Source organism: Andrena cerasifolii, chromosome 5 (genome assembly GCF_050908995.1).
Source record: "Andrena cerasifolii isolate SP2316 chromosome 5, iyAndCera1_principal, whole genome shotgun sequence".
Taxonomy (NCBI): domain Eukaryota; kingdom Metazoa; phylum Arthropoda; class Insecta; order Hymenoptera; family Andrenidae; genus Andrena; species Andrena cerasifolii.
The window spans coordinates 8,578,694-8,599,845 of NC_135122.1; the positions used below are offsets into that span (position 1 = coordinate 8,578,694).

At 41.4% G+C, this 21,152-nt stretch overlaps 1 protein-coding gene across 7 annotated transcripts in view; it reads right to left on the reverse strand.

Moving 5' to 3' along the window:
- Positions 1-21,152, reverse strand: part of LOC143369220 (cytotoxic granule associated RNA binding protein TIA1) — a 591,539-nt gene that overhangs the window by 130,464 nt on the left and 439,923 nt on the right. For all 7 annotated transcript variants that reach the window (XM_076812871.1, XM_076812870.1, XM_076812876.1 and 4 more), the window contains one exon: positions 12,856-12,943. In XM_076812871.1, the coding sequence (XP_076668986.1) occupies positions 12,856-12,943 (88 nt within the window). The remainder of the gene's footprint in view (positions 1-12,855; positions 12,944-21,152) is intronic.

The following is a 21,152-nucleotide window of genomic DNA, read 5'->3' on the forward strand; positions in this document are numbered from 1 at the left end:
TTTTATAATACTTTCAAAAAACATGTTTCTAATGTCGTGGTCGCATGCAAAGTTTCATAATTTTTTGAATTTCCAGTTTGGCGATCTTCCCTTGTCAGCGCAGCATTTCAAGCTTTTAGCAAAGCGAAAATTTTAGCAAAACTATCATTGTCAAACTCATCATCACTCCCATCGTATGAAATATTAGAATCAGTGTCATAATCACTTACGTCGGCTAACTTTGCACCACAGACGACTCGACTCAGAGATGAATAATCTGACAACGACTAACACTTTTAATAACCAATCGGACGTTATTTCTCATTACCTTTATGAAAACAGTGTGCCACTTACCGTCAACTGAAGCTACTCGAACGCTAAAGATTCCGAAATATCCCACCAGCTTGCGATAATAAAATAACAATTCAGACTCGTCTGCGACACAAACGGTCTGCAGTAAAGGGTTAAATATTCCAGCGTCGCTGAAGCCGGCTGATAACAATACCGCGGGGCACCCGAAGCTTTTCGATCGCCTGACATATCCATCGAGACGAAAAAGACTCAACTTCGAGACGCTCCAGCGTTTCACAATGCCAGCAAACTAGCCCAATTAAAGCGATAAAGCATATATTCGTCGCCAGTCCCGGAATCGAGCAAGTCCGTGCTGTATCGGTGCAATTAAAAAACTTCGATCGACGAAATTATCGAGCGCCCGCTCATCAATTGTGCGAAGGAGACGGAGTAAGAAGGAGCGGGCGGCGCGGGGGGAGAGAGAGAGAAAAGAAAAGAGAAGGAAGAATATCGCTAGTAGTCAGCGAAGGCTGAATTATTATGTCCGGACGTTACAATTGAACCAGTCTATCCTTTAGCTCTATCTGGCCGATAACACGTGAAAGTTGTTCGTACTTCCACGGATAAAGATCTCGTGCAAAAGTACGGTCGTTTGCAAACTAATCGAGCCGTCGCTTTCCCTACAGGGTGTCGAAACTTTCGGAGGCTGCCAACTTTTCCAACCGCCCAACCCCCATTAGATCCCCGCCCCCCCCCACCTCCCCCTCCCACCCTCCCTCCTTCTTCCGTCACCTCTTTACACGTTCTTCTGCAACGGCGACGATCTGCGAAGTGAAGCAGTCGCGCTTTTTTATCCTTTCGACGCTACGCCACTCTCTTCTCTACGCCCGCCAAGGAACAGCAGCTGTACTCGGCACGATTCTAAGAAGAACATCCGAGAACCGTTCCCCCGCGTTACTGCCCCCCCGCCGTAGCGTGGGTGAGGGAGTAGACGGAAGGGTAAAAATATTATCCCGCCGTCGTGTATGCAGAATATTCGCGGCTAAGGAAGCGACCCGACGCGAAAAGTCTTGTCGAAGTTTGAGGAGAAATGTCTGCGGGGTGATCTCTCCGTGTGTGGCAAAGTGTATCGAACTCGATGGGAAATTGTTGAAGGAGATGCTTGTGTTTGGTGCTGTGATATTCCGAGGATTAGAGAGTTCGAACTGCGTATGGTTCTTTGAAGCAGCATTTGCAAGAACAGTGTTTTTAAGATTGTATTTTCGTTTGCTACGATTTATGGACATCGAGAATTGAGGAGTTCGGATGGTAAATAATGTGAGTGGTGGAAGCGAAGAGTTTTTGGCGTTCGAATTAATAATCGTCGCGCTAGGGGCGGCGTTGTAGGGAACGCGATGCAGCATCCGAAATGGGGGCGTGTTGAATGTACCTATGCATTTTAATAGTATATCTCCGGGATTAACACACTGCAAAAAGGATTAACTTAATTATTTAGGGTCATCCATTTACTATACCATTAACGTCCTAATGATTATACCATTTCATACTTGAAAATCAATTCCATAGTGAAGGCAATCGGACGGAAATCAAATATTAGCTTTAGCTACTGATTAGGCTGCGAGTAATAAGCTGGTTTGGTAACTGCCCTTTCGTGTGCACTAAAATCCATGATTAATAGAGCATTCTCGCAACATCAGAACCCATTATGCAGTTCAAAATCATGTGGCATCTCAATCACTGTCCGGTGTATTTACTTTCATTTGTAAATTCTGCCACTTAATGTGAATATGTGTTCTCTGATGTACCTACATGCACTCTGAGGAGATATATTTTCTATGCCGTGCGAGGGAGATTCTGCTGTCTTCAGGGAATATAAACTCCTCTTATGTGATATCCATTGGACGTTCAAATTTTTATTTTTTTAACGTATAAATATAAATAAATTGCACCATATCTTATGTGGCTTTCTGTAAGCCTATTCTCAGGCTATTGAAAAATATTCAAATAACGATGACCCGTAGTGTTAAAGAGATATTCGTTCAGTATTTTATTTTGTTATATTTTTTTTTAATAAAGATTGAGTGCAATAGATTACGTACAGTCTAAAAACAACTTTTCTGTCAAAATATCCATGCAGTCCTAAATTTGGAGATATGGGCCTCTGAAGCCCAACGTGGTGTAATTTTAATTTTAATTTAAAAAAATCTCATTATTTATGGAATGATCTAATATAATTCTACGCCCGTACAATACCTACTACAGTTTCAATACACGTACGTCCTGCAGCAAATAACATTATTATCTTATCAGCAATTAATCTCACATAAATGAGCATCAGTGAACACGAGGAACTTAGCCAAACAGGCAAGTCGGATGCAAATGGCAATAAAACGAAGGAAAAGTTCTATCGGAAACTGCCGGTTCATAACGACGGCGCATGGAAACAGACCGTGCATTTTCGGCAACAGCTCGTAATGCACGGCCGCGGGTAGAAGGAAGGGGGTGATTTTAGTAGCCGAATATCTGGCTCGACCTTGCGAGCAGGCCGAAAAGTTTCGGTACGGTATACTTACCGCTGCGCAAAGCGCGGCCACGTTCAATCGAGCATTAAGGAACAACGAGCAAGATGCACCACTGATAATCGGTGGATCAGTCGGGATCTGGTTGCCCATACATAGATCGATAGCAAGGATCGTTGAAGTTCTACTACACCCGCTGTATGCGTGTACATAACGGAGCAACCGAATTTTGCTGCCGCAAACTGGGCCCTGCGTCCTTTATGGCACGTACAGTTCTTATACTCTGACACAAAAGATGAGAATTAACAATCTTATTAAAGATTAACCCAGTTGCGTCGCGACCTACTATTCTTCTTAATCGTTTTACCAATTCTTCTGTCTCTGGCCTTCAAGGTTTGTTTGTTAACGTTTGATGACTTGGCAATTATTAAATCTGTCTCTATTAGTTTTCTATCTAAAGAATCCCGAAGAGCTTGGATATGTTTAATGGATGCGGTGGGAAATGTATAATTTTCGTATTCAAGTTTTGTAATTTTAGTAATGTTTTCTTCTGCGAGAAGTGTTAATGGTGGCGTATTAACACTTCGTTCAACCATGCTACGTCCACTATCTGGATAACCTTCACAGATGTCTCGCTTTAAACAAAAGCCGAACATCTAGCGTACACACGCCCTAGTCCGAGCACCCACCCTGATCTCACCGCTCTTGCACTTTGTGACAAGTGGTCCCGCCTTGTCCTGATGCGACAAAACTTTTGGCTGCGTGACAAGGTTCGCCGTTTTTCTCCTAATGGCGACTTCAAATGGTGCACATGCTCGTGAAGAACTTGTTACCCTGTGACTGCAGGACAACAGTTGATGGTACTATACGAGCGTTGCGTTAAAACTAATTCATTATTTTAAACGTGAGTACGGAATATTCAGATTGATTCTTCAGAATTGAAATTATAAGCTACCGCGTAACTGTGGCAGTAGCTATGGACATGTCATAAATAAAAAAATCTAGAAGAATTGAGGAACTTAAAGGAACAGGGGTGCAGCTCCATATTCACCAACTTACTGTGGTTGATGAAGCCGCTAAAAATATTTGGGACCCATAAATCATTAACGAAACCCAGTTTAATTTTATTACTTCTCGTTTCTAGTGTTAACATCTGTATTATTCTTTTAATATCAGGAAGTATGCGTTCTATTACCCGAAAACTCGGTTATCCGCACGCTCATTGTCCCCCGATTAATTCGGATGACCGAGGTTCTACTGTCTTGCATTTCGTTCAGTTCATATTTGTTCCGCGGAGGCAGCTCCTCGTCGGTTGCACGGAAATTTAGTAGGTACTCCTTACACAAAAATGTATGCTAGCGCTCACGTAGACACAACACGTAGACGTTTGTACGGGTGAAACGTGCGCGCATACATTAATCCGTAGGGCCGCGGGAAAACTCGGCCGTATGCGTCTGGCAGCAGTCTCTGCATGGAAACGACTCCCCCAGGAGTGGCTATATTAAAATTCCTGAAACTTTTTAATCTTTCCAGTGCAGTTAAATATTAATAACGAAATCTCGGATACGGCCGTGTATTCTGCGCCGCTCAGGGACACATCGGCCACTGCTCGTTATATGATACTTTCTCTGTGCAAACGAGTCTCTATCGACCTAACACCTTGCTTCCCGCACGCTCTATATGCACATACGTATTTTCCGCGTGCGTACACACAGGCTGACAAAATATAGAAAGCTGTTTTAAGGGGAAGGAATATTTGTAACTGAAGTTATTTAGAAAGAAAAGTTATTTTTCCAGTGTATAACAAAAATATGTCCGAATTTCAAAAAATTTCCAATTGTGCCCCGGTTTCCCCCACGCGTAGCGAGCAATAGTGACGTCCATCAGAAGGAGTCAAGAAGAGGGCTGGAAAATAAAGGAATCAGTGGAATGTCTTTGGCTGTTAGCCACCCAATAGCAGTGTCCCGACACTAGATGACCTGCCAAACCCCGAATCTAATCATCGCTACCCCCAAAGAGTCGCGCAGTGTACCTATCGTCCGGAGCATGCGCACTCGGGGACGTCGCTACTGCTCGCCACACCTACACCGGTCGTGACCAGCGTGATTCACTGTCGTGGAAGTGGCCTTCGGTGGCCAATTGAATTTAGTCCTGAAATAGCATCGGGAAGATTGATACTAACGCAGACGTCGTACATCATAAGTAACGATCGATCTAACGCAAGTTAGACACGAGGAAAGAGACGTGTTACGCGGGAAGGAGGAGAGAACAGCAGCGGAAGAAGGATATAGAAGAGCTCTGGCGTTGGTATTTGTCTATGCATCGGTGGCGGTGGTGGTAACCGCAAGGTGCAGTATTAGTCGTAGCGCGTAACGGTGAAGAGTGGTTGAGGGTGAAGAGCGAGAGCTAGAGAGAGAGAGAGAGAGAGAGAGAGAGAGAGAGAGAGAGAGAGAGAGAGAGAGAGAGAGAGAGAGAGAGAGAGAGAGAAAGGGAGGGAGGGAACGAGATGGTGGTGGAGGGAGAGAGAAGCGAGCGTGGAGATTACTTAGCCGCCATTTAAACCTGAAAGCGAGCTTTGGTTCTCTGGCTGAGATCAAGCTGCGATATTAACGGTGTAACGCTGTACCGGATTGCCCAAAATACACGGTCCCCAGGAAGTATCGAGCCCTCGCTCGGTGGCCATTTCTATAGTCCCCGGTCTCGATGTAATGGATGTACGTGTTAATTGAAACGCGGTTTAACTGCACGCCTTCCCGGTAACTTCAGCCCTCAAATAGTTACGCCGAGTTGTGATTTCGGTGCCTCCGATACGTATCTCTTTTTCTACCGAATACATATGGAAACGAACGGGGTGGCTTAATTACCACGATGTTCTTGTGCAAGGAATGGCTCGCTGGGAAATATGTTACAGAATATATGAACATGTGCAATAAAACGATAGCCTGGTTTGATATTGCGCAGTCTGCTGGGAGTGCTGGGTTTAAGTGTAAGAAATTGGCTGTTAAATTAATGAAGGTACGAAGCAGTTGTCTGATTTCTGGGGAGAAGTGTAATGCTGAAGTAGAACTTCTTGCGAGGTTATTACTTTCAAGAAGGAATTTATATTTTTACTGCACTCGCCATTGTGGGGATTTTAAGGCAGATTTGATAAGGTAAATGAAGGGTAGGTTTGGATAACCATTTGACAGATATTTGCCGAGTAAATGGTGAGCCTTGAAATATTAGATAAGTTCTGAAGTATAGTAAAAATACCCAGACTTGGCAAGAAAGAACCACATCCTTGTCTACGTTGCACAGAATTAGGGTCAGTAGAACCAATATGACAAGTGGAGTATCTAGTTCTCTCTCAAAATTATATTTCTTATAACTTCTACATCTCCTCGTGTAAATACTGTTCTTTCACAAATGCGTAGAAAAACTGCTTTTAATTTAGCAAGCAATGTTGCAATCTAACTGTCACCACTTCGGATAACGGGTTTGTCAGTATAAAGAATAACCGTGCCGTGCCGTGAATGTGTGAAACAGGCCTAATAACCATGAAGTTCAATCAAAATATGTCGATGCGAAATTAGTATTTATTTAGTTAGTAAGTATCCCTTTAACGCATGGTAGGATTTACTGTTTCATCTGTCAACTGAAGACAGAAGGAGAGAACTGCAAATATTCATCACAGAACGTTCATTTCCAATTATTATTTAAGAAATTCTTCAGACACTTCTGAAATATTATTTACGTCCAGACCAGCTACCAATAAGGAACTTAAATACGTTACCTGTTTGTAAAATAAAGAAGTAATAAACATACTATGTTAACTCATTAATATATCAGTATTGCATTATTCATTGAAAATAAACCAATAAATTTGATTAGTCGTAAATGATAAAGGAACCGATTCTTTTTCATCAAGAACACAATCAACCCCCATCATTCTTCGGATATCGCGCGTAAAAAATTTTATGTAACGTTGCATCAAATTGAACATGAATAATAAAACTAGGTAATAAATTTAACCCATTGTATTAATTGAATGGAGAATAAAAAGCGTTACGTAAATTACATGGCTACAACAGTTCCGCGGAATCCTTCCACCTGAACAGACGTGTAACTTTCTTGGCAGCGTGACAATATTAATTGGATGCATCGCCGCTAACTTTCGCTATGGTAACAACTGTAGAACGTTCATAAAATGGCTTCAAGGGAGCGATACGTAACTATCAACGATGGAGTAACATTCCTCTACGACTCTTCTCATCACACGCTTCCACATTCTCCCCCTATTATTCCTATTACAAACTTCCTTTTCCTAATTTATAACTCTGTCAACTACGACTCGCGATTTCTGGTTATCAATTATTTGTCAGTCGCTGTTGCGAGTTCATTCGCTCTAATTTCATCTTCAATTCTTTTATTAGAAACCTAGTCTTATTTTCACGTAAACAAATGTGTGTATCAAATCCATACCAAAGACTGGAGTTACGTTCTTTGGGGGATTTTAAGAAGTTCGATATAAATCCACGAAACTTTTCTGAGATACACAACCGACGGTAATCTAACAAACGCGCCACAAACTGTATGCAATCGCCCACCGAACCCTAATGCATTCCATTACAAAAGCAAATAATCCAAACTGTGACTTTGCCATTCAAACTCCAGAGCGGAATAGAAATCACTCGAACGAAACTGACCTGAATATACAGTTGCGGGATTAAGCACTACGATATCTGCTCTGACACGACGTATCGCGAAACCACGAAGCGGCAATACGAAGGATACCCTACATCGAATTAAAAAACAAGGTAGAAGTTGAATAGTTCCAAAGCTCGCTAACCGCGCGCGAGACTCGACGTTGCGAAATTCGCGTAAAATCGCGCGATTCAAACTTCACCGGCTAACTGGCTAAATGAAAATTCATCAGCGGACCGTAAACAGCATCGGCTAATTGGCCCAAAAAATTAAAACTCCCCCGACCCGTTTCACGTTGCGATATAATTGCAAACACTCGCCCCCCCCCCCCCCCCCCACGCCACCGTTCTCCGATTTTCGCGCATTCATAAATCGAAATTCAATCGGTTTCCTAAGATCGAACGTAACGACTCGTGCTCCGAGGCCCCTTAAATCCTCCCCTAACCACCCTCCCCCCTCCCCTACTATGTACGTACCAGTATTCCTTTCCGATCGACCGTCGAACCGAATAGCAGGAGCGCCGGCGAAGGGCATACAATTAATCTGAAGTGTTTGCCACACACCGAGCGGCGGTAAGAAAAGCGTTTGTGGCGCAGGCTGGTCAAGGAAGAGCGTGCGCGAGCAGCGAAGAGAAAAAGGAATTTGGGGGTGGAAGGTGCATAGAAAGAGGGCAAGACGGCGGGGAAGCGGGAACGAGGGGGTGGCGGCGCGCGGGGGGGGGCGGCAAAGGGAGGAGCGGGCGCGTGGTTAGTGGTGGCGGCGGGGACGAGGGGAGGTTGGGCCGCGGGAAAACAAAATAAAAGAGGAAAACCGCTGGCAATTTTTCACTAGCTTTTTAAAGCGCGGCTTAGGTACTCGTGGAGCGAGTTTGAATCGATTTTTCCGGAGGGCCCCCATTTTTCTGCCGTCTCCTTGTGCCAAGCGATGCGAACTGTACCTACTTCCAGCTGTTTCGCCGTCGAACACAAATGTCACACGGCGACCGGATTTCGGATCGAAGTCTACCATCTTGGAACTTACCGTTGGATTTTCCCGTCAAACGAATGCTTTTCCGGAGGGGAACGCGCGGGGATTTCGGAGATTAAGAGTACCGCCGGAATGTCAGGTTTTAAACGTGCGCGTTTCATTTTCCTCCTCCGAGCCGCCCTTTTCCACCCCCCTTGCCCGGCCCCGTTTGACGCGGAGGAGCGTAAGTACGAGACCCCGGCCCTGCGATTCGGGCACGCGCGCCCCGGATATATACGCGTATTATTCGAGATTAGCGCTTTTAATCCTCTTAAGGCTATTCTTATTATTTTCTTCTCTTTTTTTTTTGCGGTAACGGATTTATGCGGCGCACAGTTAACGCGAACGTTTTAGCTCACCCCGCGGGGATTAATTGCGGATTCCACGAGACGTACGACTCGTGCGTGTAACCGAGGGGCAAGGCTCCTTTTAAGTAATGGTGATAGTTGGAGCTTGAATATGATTACTTTTATTAGGGGCGGCTGATTTTGTGCTGCTTGTATTTTTCACTTGGGTTTAGCGTGTTTTCTATCAAGCTTCTTTTGTCTTACGTCGTACTTTTCCTTTGCAAGGGAATTCTCCCAGTTGGGGGTCGGTATATGAAGTGAATATTGGTATTGCTCGAAATGTTAAATGAATTTACGGCGATAGGCTTTTAACCAAGATCTTATAAGGTTTTCTTGTAAACAACAGTAGTCGTTTTTCCTTCTGACGTCAAAACGAAAAGATTTTGTTCTGATGTGACACGAAAGGGCCACGTAAAGTTGCCCATGAGAAAAACATTCTAATGGGTAATCACGTTAAAGTAAAATGAAAAAGTATATATATATATGGATGAATAAGTTTTTTAATCTCTACATCCTATAAAATAAATTAATGAGAAAATACGTTTTTTTAATGATAAAATAAAATGAATAAGTATATGTATGTATGGATGGATACGTTTATTTAATGATTAACGATTAATGATTAATCATGAGGATAATGATAGAAAACCGAAACAAGTAAGAAGCTCCTTAGAGCACGATCAAGCCGTAGGTGCGAGATACAGGTCCATACGCGCAATATGTAGATTCTAGTGTGGATCTTATACATAGCGTGGCGAGCACCGCTCTGCGCGATAGGGATGCGCGTGACGGTTGCCCGCACAGTGGTGGGGCTGTTGAGTCACATCGTTAGCTATTCTGTGAGCGCTGGGATTCACACAAATCTTGTTTCACTAAAATCGTCATTGCTCGACTTCCTTTTGCCACGAAAAATAGCGATGTATGTATTGCCCCAAGCTCGTGCAACACTCGCGTAAATGTTTAAATAATTTAGAATTATTTTGTTGCAACTATAGTACAAACGTAACGCGTATAATAAGAAGAAAAATACGAAATGTTCAGAAATGGGGACATCAGCAGAAATTGGGACATTCACCTTAAGAAGACTAAAACTGCAATTGATTGTTATTTGCTGAATCAATCACTGAGCTCTTCGGTATTCATTTGGTGAACAATCAAAATAAACTACACCCGTAGCTTCTCATTTAAAGTGCTCTCTCGAGATGGGCGATTCCAAAAGTGACAAGTAAATGTCCACAAGACACGAGAGACTATTTAAATAGCTACGTCAGAAAAAAAGTGCCAAAACGATTGAACATATAATGCAGGAATGTTCTGAGTGATATTGGCCCGAATTATTAAGCCGGAGTTGAAGCTAATAATCTGAAACGGTCGCTTTTCTATCACACACGGATTTCCAGAGTAAAAGTTCCGATCGATACGCGCTTGTAATTTCGACATTAAAATATCAGCAGACGGTTATCATCATTTACGATTCTAGCGCAGAATGCCGTGGTGAAATGTAATATTTCATGCAGGCGCGATAACAAAATACACATTTCGGCAAATGCGATTTTACGAATGAAAGCGCGGCGAATATTTAAACAGCCGCCTGCGTACGAGAAGAAACATCTCACGTTGCGATGATAAATTAAAAATACGCGTGATATCGGCGTATGTACGGATTTCTGCTTTTTAAATGCGGCTACTCGCGGTTGCACAGCGCTTGTTTCATTTTCGCTCTTTCTGTTTCTCTATCAGACATATCGAGAAACGACCGACTTTCGACTAATGACTCGAATAGCGTTCATTAAATGCATACGCGATGAACTTTCCTCACTTCCCGTTAAACGGTAATGCGTTTATCGGTCTTTGCCCTCCGAATTTCGTGGCTGTTTCGAAATTCCGCGGAATACACGGGGCAAGAACGCGATTGTATTTTTCCCCTTCGAGTAATTAATCCCTTTGGAAATTCGGGGTCGTATCGTTAGCGCGACGATGAAAATAATAGAATCGTATCTTGATTTCACAGTAACGAACCATTCGAAACACACCGTTATTTTGTTCCACCTACCTACATTTTTTAATGTTCATTTTCTTTCTTGCTCGTTTTGCCAATTCTGGTTGCTTCAAAAGTATGTCTTTCATTTTATGCTAAAAAATTCATCAAATCTACCTTCCGTATCCTTTCCAACGAATTTTCAAATTTACCATGTTAGATTACTGAGAAGGGAGAGCCCCGAACCCGGAAATTAAAGAAATTATGAAATTTTGTGAATATGTAAGAGATTTCCTCCTGCTTACAACGCAATTTTAGTTTGCTGCCCAAATTCACTCTTAGGAGGTGAAATTGACCGCTGAAAATTCTGCTATTTTTCGATTTTATTTTGCAACTCGCAATTTGTACAGGTAGAAAAAGGTTTCAAGACAAAAGCTACCGAATTCGATCTGTCAAAGGTTAAAACTTTTAAAAGATGTAACTTCTGTCTTGAAACTTTTTTTCTATCTCTTACAGATTGCGAGAAATATATTTTCGACCCCAACTTCAAGGGCTGTTTGCATCCCTCTAACATGGACGATTGCCGATAACAAAAAATGCGGGTGAAATATTTTTCACTATTCTGCAAATCTGCGGAGTGTCGTGAAAATTGTCGTGTGCTGGTTCGATATGTTCCCCTGTCAGAACAAATTTGCTAATACCACCCCTTTCATCATTTATCTACCCTGTCCGTTTAACAATTACTTCTACATTTGTCACATTATGCGTCTACTAACGTCCCACTCGACAACTGACTGAACAATTTAATATTCAGGCGAAATGAATCGATCCGTCCCATCGATTTATCGACACGCCCCGTCAAGATATCATACTTGCGCGAATTCGTCTCGTGACTATGATGACCGAGTTTGGAGGCAATCGACGCTCGCTGAATATTATCGTCGTGCATCTATCGACCCATAAGTGGAACGGAGCACAGGGTATCCGCGGTTTGTAAGTTAGCTGGATCACGGAAAGATAAACATTATTATAGTCCGCGTCGGTGCATCGTGAAACGTCGAATGATGGAGGCTCGTAAAAGATCGCAACGAGGAGGACTGGTCGGAACGTTGAAAGTCGTTAAAGGTGCAATAAACCAGCGAAATCTGTGCGGTTGATAAAACGAAATATTCAGATTTCCCTTCTATAGTGCCCCCTTCAGACGGAATTAAAGCAACCCAATATTGATGCACCCACTGCTGTTCTCCTTCCAAACCGAGAAAGATGAATAGTAATTGCCAATACTAAAATCTCTGTAGAATAGGAGATCCTTACGATTTTTGACAAATCTTTGTTCCATACTAAAGCGTCCCTCTTATGAAGAGGATTTAAATTTTCGACACTATGTATTCAGTGCCAGCTTTCGTTTTATACCAGGGGATGTAATTAGTAATAAAATTCCTGTAAAATTATATCAAATAGTGTCATAGTACCTACGTTATATATTATAGCTTGTGATATAAGGTTTTAAGTACTGACGCATTTTCTATGGTTTTCTGAGTTTAAAAAATATACCGCTCGGGAAATATTCATTTTATATTATGAAAAAAATATTTAACCAATATTTTGTGCTACTACGGAAATGGTTCTTTAATAGCCGCAATCTTTCTTCTTTTATTTCTCTATTTTCCCTTCTCTTCCTTTTGTAATATATCGTAATTTACTCTGTGTGCGATAAATTCTTTATTATTACTATTCGAAATATCAATTAATCAATTGAAATGTACATGTATCCCGTCACTGAAGCTCTCTGGTCTTGCTACCAACGTATCGTATCATTTAGAGCTACTACCTAATGTACTCCAATTACGATAAGACAAGTGCACACCGATTCACCGACCATTCAGCATGATAATGCAAGATTTTAGCAAGGAAAGGCTTCTGAACCGCAGCACGGTTAGTTAACGTTTCATGTACGAAAGATCGCTGTTCACATTATATCGCTATATTATCACTCGTATACTACGAAGAGGACGGTAAGTCGTCTTTAATGAGCGAGATTAAGAGGACTTACGAGATTTCGCCGAAGGGAGCGAAGGCTTCCCTCAAGGTCTGCGTCTCGATCTCCGGGCTCAGATCTCCAACGAATATGTGGTAGTGTTCTGGAACAGATATAGGCGAAATCATTAGAAAATGTTCTACAGAACAGAATACAGTATCGGTAATAACGTTAGATACTATTTTGCAATTTAAGTGTAAGAGGGAATAACGAGGAATGTCCACTTTTCGTAATTTCGCGATTTAGGTGTAGCATAGGTATTTTGCGAGTGACAACTAGGACTGCAGAACTGTCGAATCGCAAAGGGTTATAAAATTCAAATGCCCCCTTAAGGTAACGTTAAAGTTTTGGTATAAAAAATGGTTAAAAACAGGTAATACACTGGAACGAAACACTTAAAATTCCATCCACTCGAATTATACAATTTATACGTTTACACTGACACATCCACTTTCAACACATGTAAAATACTAGAGACGTTGTTTAACAGGCTTTAAAATTAATTCGTAAACGAAACATTTGTTAGCTCCCCAACAATTTTAAGTTACAAAATCACATGGAACATTATTACCCAGGCAGCTTTTAAATATCCCGCACAATCGTTGCGTTATGGTGCCGTGAAATCAGCAGACCAGCACCGAATTAAACACGAGAGTAAACGTGTTCCCAGTGTTTCTCTTAAAATTGCAGCAGCAGTTTAGCCACGGTCAGTCCCGCTAGAGCACATTAAATGATATTCCCGTGTATTCGAATAACATACGCGACTGGTCCTCGTTTTGTGATACAAGCTAGCAGAAACGAAGGAAGTGAAAACAGAACGGAATGGAAACAGTGGCGCAATAATTCTGTAAGAAAATTCGACAGAACCGAGTTTCTGAACGAAACGAACGTCTAGTCTAGACTGTGGCATATAAAAATAACGGGCCACCGAAAATATCGTTTCATCGAAACGCTAACTGGTGTTTACTTTCTGGAGCCGCGGAGTTTGTTAAGCAAACCGAAGGCACGAAGAGTAATATTTAAGTGGCGGGTCGACGCCAAAAAATTATTTTTAAATCTGACGCTCCTCGATAACTAAAGATGGTGCACGGTCCCAGAAATATTACTGGCAGTAGGGCAGTTTAAAATACATCGAGGAACCGATGATTTTTTATTCGATCACGTCAGTGAAGATTATTTTCGTGTTCTTTGGTGATTAATTGAAAGACAATGGCTTCTATCAGTGAGTGCAAGAGTGGATTTTTTAAAACGTGTAAAATACATAATTACGAATTTCACATTCGGTATTGGAATGTGTGGGAGTTTCTAAACATTTGTAGAAACTTGAAAGTATTTCAGTGTTTGTGTATATTACACAATTGGTGCATACAGTGTTTAGACTTATAATTAATAACGTCCTGTAAACGAAAAGGAGAGTAGAAAGGCTAAACATTTTTATTTCGAAAAAAATAAAAGAACGAACTATCCATTATATTGAAATAAAGAAATGTACGATCAATATGCCTCTCCGAATAAATAGATATTCAGGAACAAACAGGGAATGAAGAAAACGAATGAACAAACTTGTTCAAATAATCCCTTTGCAAATGATCGACGCTCAGTTGTAAATCAACTATTAATATCGTGGGAAAACGTGTATTTCGCATTAAATTTACTACCAGCTATAAATATAAATTGATTTTCAAACAAGCTCAGTGCTCGTATCCACGTATACCATAACAGAATTCCAGCGCCGAATAAAATCAATCGATTACGTTTGTTATTAAATTAGGCGATGGTGGTCGTTAAACAGCTCTCATAAATGGCAGTACAAATAACCGAGGCCGTATTTGCTGTACAACGAACTCGAATATATTATCGAGACGGGAATGAAAAAATTAGCGCAACTCGTGAAGAATTGCTGTCACTGATTATTTATTAATAATACATGGAGAATTTACGGAGATGTTTGAATTTTCTTGATTCGTGGCATGGGTAGCTTTTCAGACCTATAGATAAAAACTTAACTGGTTAATAGAACGGCAAACAAATAATATTTTTATATTTAACATAGGTCACCAGACGAATCTTTTTTCAGATATACACACTAATGAAATTTTTAAATTATAGGCGTTCAAAGTGAAAAGTAGCTTTTCTGTTTTAATCGCGAATAACTCGGTCAATAAAAATCATACAACGAAACGAAAAAACGCAATTAAAGAGAAATGTTTGCTCTACAAGATGCCCGTATTGAATATACATGAAAACAATTTTTGGCCCGTACATACGTTCAAATTAGACAATTTCTGAAACTTCGTTTACTGCGCCTCATCTTGATAAAACAGTATCATAAATGGATGAAAACAAAATGTTGAGCGTTTGATTAAAAATCTAGAAATTTCATGCGTTGAAATGCTTTTTTTAAAATATTTTCTGTGATCATTTTTCGCGGAGATACAGCCATTTGAAAATGACGAAAATTTTTCCTTTAATTTTGTCCAGCAGTGTACTACGTGGCATTACACTTTAAATTATCTCCATTTAATAATCGTCCAGCTACTCGTCTCCCACGTTTATAACGCTACTTATCAAAACTGTTTTCAAGTCTGGCCGTCTCATGCATCCTAACCAGATTTTACAATATCTTTCGCATTAGGGGGTCCAGTGAAATTCGACTTATCGATAAACATTAATAACGCAGCTTACGGCGTATTTATTGATATTTATCGATAACGTTATCGTTGGCAGCATCTCCGGATCGTTGTACCGCTAGCGGATGCATGTGCATACACATTAAAGACGCACCCGCTCAGCGCTGACTCAGACGAGATTGAAAACTGCACCGTTCGACGAGTTATGGGAATCCTTAATGTGAAGTTATGGAAATCTTGTAAGGCAATAAATAATATTTGCGCCACCAAGCAGGAAAGACGCAGTAAAACCGTCGATTTAGTACAGTGGCCCGGTTGTTTCCGGATCCGCTGAATATGCATTTCCCCGCCGCGAAATCTGGTTCGTTTACTCTATCCCTAATTGCTCCACTTTGCTCCACAGTTTTAAGGTACACCTCCCCCTCCCGTTTCTACTATTAACGTGCCGGTTTGTTGACCCCATTTGCATTTTTTTCCCGCCTCCTCCTCGCGCCTTTCGCGGTCGTGCAAGTCGAACCGACGAATCTCGACACGATCATCAGGTAGATTAGGTCAAGTTCGATCCCGTTGTTACCTATGTAGAAATTGAGATTATACAATGGTCAGTGTTCGAAGGAATCTAAAGATCAAGCCTAGGTGACTAATACGAGGGTTAGTCACTGAAGATTGCGGCTAGAAATGGTAACCCAGAAGGTAACTCCCCAGTTTTGTTAATAAACCGTCTACTCTTAGCGATCTCGATATATTCTTTTCTCCGTGTCCGTCTACTATAGTCGGGAACTCGTATATTCCCGAACGACTGGGGTTGCCGATGAATTACAATTATTCATCTAGGACCGAGACAATCGTTGGTTGTTGCCCGAGGAAGGGATGAACCGTGGATAGGAAATCGTCTCGATAAACACACTCAACTTTGCCAATCTCCTTTCCTTTGTTCCTTCTGCTCCCGCTATCTTTTACTCATTTCATTGTCTCCGGCGGGTTATTCGGGACCGAGTGGGTCAAGATGAGTAGTCGAAAATCGTGTTACAGCTATAGGAGGTCCACGGCTGGGGCGCCTGTTACTAGGAACCGAGTATTTCTGCGGAGGAAAGTATAGAGGGGCGAGGTAGGTGTGGGGGATGCTGGGAACGGAGGGTGGTCTGATTACAATCGGTTTGATGGTCTATTCCTAGCTGCCCGGACCTTCCGGTGGGCACACACTGTGGCCCATTCTCGTGAATTAGTCCGAACCTCATCATCTTCTCCTCCTCGCACCGCGTACACCATCGCGCTCGAATCTTTGGGACTAGATATTTTGAGATCAGTAGGGAATTAAGAGAAATTTATTACGCTGACGGCTTAGTATTGCTGCTAAGCTTCTACTTATCTTCATCTGCCTCCTAATCCATTCACGCAGACGTAAGATTCTTTTTTGAGGGTGGAATTTTGACACAGCTTTATTATTTATTACCGCTTTATTAACAGCACAGATACCAGGTATAAATATCATTATGACGACGATGATCATTACAATCGCGGAATATCGTCAATGGAAACCGGGGATAGCTTGTCAAATAAGTCTAGTAATCCGTGTTACTGCACCAGCTGCGCACCATACCTGTATCTACGTACACCATAGTGATTATACGCTAGTGGATCGATATGTTCTGATTAATTGAATAGTGTACATTGTTTCCCTTTCTATTTGACTCGTGATATTCAAGCAGATAATAGCATGGTGGGTAAAGGGACATTCTCTTGTGAAGTCTCGCGAAGTTGCGCTACAACTTCTAATTTAGGAGTCGCGTCGTCCCCGCTGTTCACTTTCTAATTATCCATACATGTACACAGTGATTTACTGATTCCTGTTGTGTGGCATTTACACTGGAGTGCAAAAGTTTCTAGATACTTAGCTTTTTAGCTCTGCCTCGGAGGAAATGTACATACTGCGTGATCATACTTGGAGATCTGGGACACAGATTTTGTGAACAGGGTATTGAAGCGTGCCATCCTACAGAAACACGTTTAATCCAGAGTTTTCATAGATTTTAGTGTAGCCTCAGCGAGTTTTATGAGTAAGTGCTAGCTTAGCTTGATTATTTTCTAAAGGTGGACAAAAAAAAATAAAAAAAAAAATAAAAAAAAAAGTTTGCCGTACCTATATCGTAATTTGATGCTTCTTGAAGTCGGGTTCAGAATAATCCGATTGTACCGAAATTTTGCATACTTAGCACAGCAAAAGGAATAAAATTAGCGGGCGTCCCAACATTTTGTCGCACCTTCAATTCTAAGGGGCGCCCTACCCTGCATCCGCCGGGCGAGAGTTAAGAAACGCAGAGCCCAGAGAAATTATTACCTAATACTTAAGTAGTCATATAGGTACATAGCCATCCTAACATCACCTTCGCCGGGCGACCCACAACTTTATCGCATAGTCGAAAAACCAGCCGCGATCAAACGTGTACAAATCTTCCCTGCCACGTAGCACGCCGAGATGAGCAACACCGCGTCAAGCCCCAAGATAAACTGGCAATTTCGGCGCGGACTTTCTCGGTCGCAATACGCATCGTGGAAGTTCGTATAATACAAGCCTGGTGGAAGTTACAAGATATTTCTATACGGGAAGACCCGCGGCACCTATATGTAAGAATGGAACGCGATTTCTACCAGGACAGAGATCAGATCTATTCAGGCAGGACAATGCGAGCATGGACGCACAAAGGTCCGAGCGAGTGCCATAGATCAAGGATCGAACGCGGGACGGCTCGTAGATCAAGGATTTCCTTAATTTCACGAGGTAACGGTAAAATGTTGATTTAGAGGGGTTCGGAGGGGGGTGGGAGGTTAGCTAGGGGTAGAGCACGCACCCTCTGGCAGAAGGAAGCGCAGAGTCACGGTCACGGGATGAAAGCCACGCTACCAGCAGCGAGACCTCTATTAATTCTTCGTGCGACGAAAACCTAGCCGAGTGAACAGAATCGAATCTCGGTTTGGTTGGTCGCTTCCAAACCTCGCGGTGCATCGATGCACACGTGGTGCATGGAAGCCTCGGGCGTAGGGGGCCTGGCTTACGTTCCACGACGGGAAATATGGGTCACCACCCAGCTGACACGCGATCATTCTATACCGTGCCCCCCGTTTTTTCGTTACATATGATTTTACAATCGTGTGGGATTCCTTCGAACCTCAAGGAATGTTTGATCTCCGCGGAATAATCAAGAACAATTGTCTCCTCTTTGGTTCCGACGTCGCGTCGGATGGGAAGAAGCTTGTATGCATTGGATGAGTTATAGACCGCTGTCGTGTGCAAATTTTTTTTTATATGTGTTCAACGATTGTGTTGCGATTTGTTGGAGGTGGAGTGCAAGATACAGGGGAAAGTTTTTACAGTATATCACAAAAAGCTTAATAGCAAATTAATTACTACTGAACAAAAGCTTATACATCTAATAGTAAGTGTCTAAAAGATCGAGCTACAATATCCAATATTAGCTTGCGTTTAAATTAGTACCAAATACGAAATATAACGTAAAATATCTTAAGTGGTACGATGTAGGCAATTCTTCCCTACATAGTGATGTAAATTTGTGTGTAATTTGCTTTGTAAAATGGTGGACAGTGTTGGGTTAACGAAGATTTGGAGTCAATATGATAGCGGTATACAAGAAAAGATTATTATTTACAAAATACTTATGTTCGTAGTAAGTTTTAACGTTTGCTTCTGCAAATGTTTCTATTTTTGGATTCATGGTGTTTCTACTTTATGCGTGACTCTGTCGCGTGTGTTAATTAGATATAGCACAGATATGTTTCCCTGGGCGTGTATCCTAATACTATATTTGCCAGTTAGGTTCAATTCTGTATATCATTCCTGCTTTCTCGCACGCATAATTTTCTTGATGGGTTTCCCGTGTATACTAATGAAATTACATTACAAAAAACTATGCACAGGTCATTTCTGTCGTAACCCACTTACCCATTTGTCGAAATAAAAGACTTTGACCCGTTCCGTGACGATAATTATCGTAATGATCCAGAATCATGTTTGGTTTAATTAAAGCTACACGGCGCGGCAAGAAAATAATGGGACTAGTAAAAAATAGAAAATACCAATACATAAGACTGCAGACTTTTTATTTGTCTTTCAAAGTAATCTCTAAGAGATTCAATGCAACGTTTACATCGGTCACATACTCGTTCAAATGAGTTTGAAAATTATTCTGCATTAATCCCGTTTAATAGGGAAGCTGGCACAAATCTAGTGCATGTACTTACCTTTGCTGACTGTTGATTTCAAAATTAAAATGACAACAAAAGGAGAAAATTATAAAATATTACAAAATGTTTGAAAATCTTTTATGCTAAAGTTGACTTCTATTATCTTTTTTTTTTAGCAAAATATGCAAATTTATTTTTTATATCTACACAATTACTAATAACAATAATAAGTATAGATACATGCACTTATTATTGAAATAGAAATTAGGAAGTAAAATAAGATACCTACACCTAAAATTTAAATACACCTAAAACACCGATGACAAGTGGCACATGAGCTGGTGGTGTTACGGGTGGGAAAAAGTTGAAGTCAGCTTCCCCATTACCTTGTAACACTCTGTTGAGTATCAGGCACGGAGTGGAATCACTTATCTTTCAATTTCAATTTTAATTGTGGGAATAAAAAATAGTCTGCTGGGGCCAAATCAGGAGAGTAAGGAGAGTGGTTAAGCGCAGGAATTCCTTTTGTAGTTAAAATCATTCTTACGTTTACTGATGTGTGTGCAGGCGAACGGCACGACAAAAGAAGACTCGGGGAACACTTCTGTTCGTTACGAAAACGAAATATCGTCTGATGTTTAATTGTTTACCAGCAGACGTTTGCCAGCAGAGATTCGATCTCATTACCTACTTTCTTGCCGCACCGTGTATAATTACCATCAGCGTATAAAGACTATTTCATAGTCTGAATACAGTACATGTAGTACTATTTTCAGGAGACTTCTGAATAAAGTCACTGTTTCTAGTCACAGAATTTAACACAGTATCATAGTACTGTTAATTAGGGTGGTCCCCGGCCTCATGGGTTTTTGTTCCTTCAGGCCGCCATACACGCTCCTTCTTGCCGTTCGATTTGCTTGTACAGTCAAAAGTTGTAATTGCGTTCATGCCAGGACATTGACAGTACGCACATACTGAATCGCTCGATTTGTGGACACACAAGCTCAGTCTTGCATTACAATTTTTGCCTGTACAAGCAAATCGAACGGCAAGAAGGAGGGTGCATGGCAACATTTACACCAAATGAAGTGTTTATATTAAAAACTGGCCCATATCAACCATATTTGTAGGTCGCTACGATTTGCAACATTATTTTTTCTTTTTCACTACTGGCAGTGGTAGCGGCGGAGGTATTTATTTATTTCACATACACGGGTAAGACCCATTTCATAACAGAATTGGTAATAAACAGTAGAGGCGGACGTTACACAGAAAAGAAAAAGAAAAACTACAGTAATATGTAGAGTACAACAATGATTACGAAACACGAAAATTGTACACAATTAAGTAAAAGAACGTCAGCTAGAGAGTCGTTAATTGGAAAACAGTCAGAAACTCTTTCCTGACAACCTCCAAATATTGTCTGAATAGGCTCAAATTTTGCACAGGTGTTAGTGAACATGTTTGGAACAAAATCAACCT